The 5,031-nt window shown below is 42.8% G+C and overlaps 1 protein-coding gene across 1 annotated transcript; it reads left to right on the top strand.

Moving 5' to 3' along the window:
• The first annotated feature begins 1,328 nt into the window (after nucleotides 1–1,328).
• On the top strand, nucleotides 1,329–3,665 carry LOC143000747 (galactose-specific lectin nattectin-like). The gene is made up of 6 exons (XM_076150171.1): nucleotides 1,329–1,414; nucleotides 1,554–1,638; nucleotides 2,079–2,272; nucleotides 2,718–2,843; nucleotides 2,992–3,103; nucleotides 3,498–3,665. Exons 2-6 carry the CDS (start codon nucleotides 1,572–1,574, stop codon nucleotides 3,560–3,562), a joined length of 564 nt encoding a protein of 187 aa, XP_076006286.1. The 5' UTR covers nucleotides 1,329–1,414; nucleotides 1,554–1,571; the 3' UTR covers nucleotides 3,563–3,665.
• The last annotated feature ends 1,366 nt before the right edge of the window (nucleotides 3,666–5,031 follow it).

Here is a 5,031-nt window from a genome sequence, read left to right as displayed (position 1 = left end):
CATGCAGGGCCCATTAGTAAACTTCCGCCAGCCATAGCCATATCGCCCCACAGCCAGTTTGAAGGGAGGAGGACGATGATGAGCACGATGATGGTGCTTATGATGGAAAGGTTGACTAATTTCCTTCAATGCATAACCTCAACACGAGAAAGAAACTATAGTTAGAAAGAACAAGGAGTTGCAAGAATTGCATTAAAAAGACAAAAACACTCTACAATGATGCTCCACTTGAACATCTGATGGCAAACTAGTTATGCTGACTCTGTAAACACACTGTTGTGCTTGAAATGTTGAGGCTGAAGTACATACAATGATGTAATAGAGCTTGAGTACAAATGTTTCCTTTAAGCCAGGTTCAAGGTTTATGGTGGTCTGAAATATAAATGATCATTCTAAACAGAAATCAAATGGCTCTGATCCGAACCTGAAGTGTTTTGTTCAATGTAAGGAGAAGCAGCAGATCAGCTGATCAGGTGAAACCTGCTGCACTCGCCTGCAGCAGTGAGCCTGCAAACAAGACGTGTAAGAGAGACACACCTGTGTTGACACAATGAGCTCAGACTGTGAGTTAGCATGTCAATCAAGTCAAGTCCATTTTATCTGTACAGTCCAATCTCAAGGGCCTCTACAGACCCACAATATCAGGAACATTCACAACCAACCCAAAGGTCTCAAGGAAGACCAGGAAAAACTCCAGAGAAACACTTCATGTAGAAGGAAAAAAAGGAAGAAACCTCAGGAGCAGTGATGCCAGTAATGCATCACTGCTAGGTGACGAGTAATCTATAATCTATAATAAAGTAATATATATTATATTCTGTGCTCTCTTCTTGTCTCGGGGATTATCATGTGTGCAACATGTCACGTTTTCAGCATGAGGGCAACTCACGTGTAATACCACGCTGCACAAACGTATATAAACAACAAAGGAGGGAGAGATGCACGTCTTCGTGCTGGAAGTACAGTCATTATTTTCAGTTTGTGTCGGCTGAACAAGACAACATAAAAGTTCGCTGTACACACTGTGTTCTGGCGACAAAGTGCTTTCTTGCTATAAAAACACGGCTGCTGAAAGTAACTAATAAAGTAACTTGTAATCTAACTTAGTTACTTTTAAAATCAAGTAATCACTAAGCTCGGGAGAGGAAATTACAAAAGAGATTCTCTCTCCAGGACGCGAGAAGAGGGTAAGTTGCCCCTGAGCAAGGCACCTAACCCCCAACTGCTCACCCCCTCTGTAATCGGTGGAAATAAAATGCCACGTGTTCGATACTCAAACAGAACACAGGTAATTTAAATAGAATTTTCATTGCAGTTGCATTGCCACAGGGAAAAGTGAGAGTATTTAACCAGGCTGAGGGTTTGGCTGCTCTTCAGACCAGGAGAGACGAAGAAGCAGAACAACACATCATAGGTGAGCTTTGCAATTGTTTTGTTGCCTTTTTCCAGGATTCTCCGTGGATTTGGAGCAAATCTAGATCCAAACGCAGATGAAATATTCATTCAGTCGGTCCAGCCAGGAGCTGTCTGACTTTACTGTGGAATGTTTGCAGATTCAGAGAATTGGAGCCATGAAGTTTGTCCTGGGGTTCATGGTGATGCTGGTCTGTGTCCAGATCTGTGAGCAGATGCTGTTCAGTGAGTTCAGATTATAGATATGCTACACAATGTACACATGCTGTCAGCTGTCATTAAAACACGTTGTAGAGACTCTAGACTTGCATAGGAAGTATGAACTCTGTGTTACTGTGCTGCCATCATGTCAGCATGGAGCCAGCTGATAGGGAATGATAAGATCTATTAGATCATAGAAATAATCTCCTCATTATTCAACAGCTGTTCTCTGTATGGGTTCATAACTGTGTACATTCATTTCACTATATGAAAACACACCTTGTGTAATGATCAATTCATGTTTATTTCCTAATTAACCAACAGTGTGTTTACAGAGTCAGCATAGCAAATGATCATTTTGACATCAGATGTGCAAGTGGAGCATCGTTGTAGAATGTTTTTGTGTTTTTAATGCAACTCCTTGTACTTTTTTCCTTTCTCTTTTCTTTTTTTCTTGTGTGTAGGTAAGATAATGGATATATCTATTCGACCCCGGCCTCGTCGTACTCATGGTCATAGAGTCATTATACATCGTAATCGTTCGGATAGTCCAAGATGTGTGTTCTATCATTCGGTTAAATGTGGCGGTGGGTGGTTGAGGTTTTCTAGACGGCGCTGCATGAAAATCTTCGCCAAAGCCAACTTCAAGACAGCAAAAGTGATGCAACATGCACACACACTCAAACACGTACACACACACACATTACATTACGATCATTTGGCAGACGCTTTTATCCAAAGCGACTTACATTACATTACCACCCTTCGCAGAGGGGGAACCGATTGAGGGTTCGGTGCCTTGCTCAGGAGCGCCTCGGCAAGGGCTCGAACCGGCAACCCTCCGGTTCCCAAGCGGAAGCTCTACCCACTGAGCCACTGCCTCCCCACACACACACACGCACACACACACACAGACACACACACACACACACACACACACACACACACACACACACACACACACACACACACACACACACACACACACACACACACACACACACACACTCACACACACACACATTGGCGTGCTATTTCACAGAAAGTATGAGCTCATTGTGTAAACACAGTGCATCTTCTCATTTGTGTTTGTGTGTTTGCAGTTTGTCTGCCGCAGAAATGGAGCTAAAGTGGTGTCAGTTCACAATGCGAGACAAAATCGTGAACTGACCTGTCTGACTTACCAACACTTTCGGAGAAGAGTTCAGGCTTGGATCGGAGCCACAAGGGTAAGAAAAAAAGAATAAAAGATAGATAGATGGATGGTGGTAGATGATGGGGGGGCTGGTGGATGGGGAAAAGAACAAATGGACCTGAGTCGATGTAGAGGTCAGCTGAGGTTACTGCTCTGTGGGCTGATTGGTGCTTTCTGTTCAGGAGGGGCACGGATGGAGGTGGAGTGACCACTCCAGATTCAGCTACACAAGCTGGATGAAAGGGGAACCGAATAACTGGAGGACCAGTGAATGTACAACCACCAATTATAAGCGTAAGTCTGAAAACAAACTCATAACCCAGATCAAACAAACCTTAACCTTAAGTGTGTGTGTGTGTGTGTGTGTGTGTGTGTGTGTGTGTGTGTGTGTTTGTGAGCCACATGTAAACACATATTTGGGAGGGTTTTTAAGGGTTGTACCTCCAAATAAACCACAACCTGATGTAAGACACAAACACAATGTGTGTGTGTGTGTGTGTGTGTGTGTGAGTGTGTGTGTGTGTGTGTGTGTGTGTGTGTGTGTGTGTGTGTGTGTGTGTGTGTGTGTGTCTGTGTGTGTGTGTGTGTGACATGTACACTTTATGTCTCATTAAAACCATCAAAGGTTTATATGACTGATGATTTTCTCTGTAAAATCTCTGAAGGTGATGTATGTGTTTCTTTGCAGGTTATGGAATGTGGGCCGACACCCCCTGTGGAAAACGATACCATGTTGTATGCGTTAAGGGATGAAGATCAGCTGATCTCTTGGACTTTGTTCCAGCTTCTCTGCTGAGACCAGCAGCTTTCTGCGTCTCTCTATTTACTCAATAAACACTCTACTGCAGCAAACACACACTGGTGTGCTGTCATTTCTGCCTCAAGCCAGACTTGTTTGAGGTGATTTCATCCAAACTCCTTCACTGACATGGTTTTGATGTAAGGTGTAGCATTCTGCAGATATTGGGCTTGGCAACATAAGTAAATGCCTCCAGCTAAATGGAAGACATGCAGTGAATGTGCCCTGAAAGTTATTGGCTGTAGAGTTAGTTAGCACAAAGACAAAGTTTACAAGAGATAAAGATATTTAAGACGATGCCTCACTGTAAAGTGTTGGGGAATACAGACGTGGCTAAAAGCGTTTGTACCCTTACAATAAAAACGAACAAACCAAATCAGATTTCAAGTAATTCAAGTCATCAGCATCCACCAGTTTTCCTTCCATATTTCATAGAAGTGACTGTTTGACGTGTGACCTGAAGGCATAACTGAGCATGTGCAGTGTAAATAAAGTTTTCTTTCTTGTCTTTAGTTTTTTTCACGTGACCTACATTCACAACTGAATCCTGGCTGAGCCCAAACCATACCAGACACCCCAAACTAACCACTTCACTTCGATGACTTCTTAAACCAAAGATTAAAAAGATAAAATAATACAAATCAGTTTTTTACAGTAATATAACACTCACCTGTTGCACGTGTGCTGCGAAGAACGTCACACACACACACACACACACACACACACACACACACACACACACACACACACACACACACACACACACACACACAGTCTACATCTGTGTGTACACATGTAGACGCAGCATTAAAGCCCCGAAACACCAAACATCCAAACACAGAAAGCTTTTCTTATTGCAATATCCATTTATTGTTCTCGTTACACAAAATCTTTACAAAACAGACGGGTAGGTACGGCACGACGCCATCAAAGGAGACGTGTTCCTCCTCCAGAGCTGCAGATCTGAAGGGAGAGCGTTGCTTCTTATTCACATGTCAGTCAGCTACATTGTATCTGTTCCTGGATTTAAAATCATGAATTATTAAAGGTTTTACAGGAAAGTATTGACACTGGAACCAAAGGAGAAACGATTCTGCCCTGAAGGTACTGTGGCTTCTCCACCTCGCTGGTAGAATTGCTGAGATTTTGCACCTATCAAAGGTTGGCACCGACCCTGTAGATACGTTTCACTGTAAATGTACGTCATAAAAAGGGTTTCCAGGTAAGTGAGCTTTTCCTCCGGGGTTCTTTAAGGCATTTCTGCTTTATTAGGACTTTACAGGCTGCAGATAAATGAGAATAATGAAGAAATAAAGAAGTGACGTGTGAAAGGTCACAAAGCTGACACAAAGGTCAAATGCAAACTTCGTCAAAGTGCAAGATGCCCAGTAAATCTCCTCTTCCTCTCTCTCACAGGTAAACA

Source organism: Genypterus blacodes, unplaced genomic scaffold (genome assembly GCF_046128005.1).
Source record: "Genypterus blacodes isolate CSIRO-AG114 ecotype Tasmania unplaced genomic scaffold, CSIRO-AGI_Gbla_v1 ptg000051l_1, whole genome shotgun sequence".
NCBI classification, from domain to species: Eukaryota; Metazoa; Chordata; class Actinopteri; order Ophidiiformes; family Ophidiidae; genus Genypterus; species Genypterus blacodes.
The sequence above is the reverse complement of the archived record's forward strand: the minus strand, read 5'-3'. Positions and strand labels throughout refer to the sequence as shown.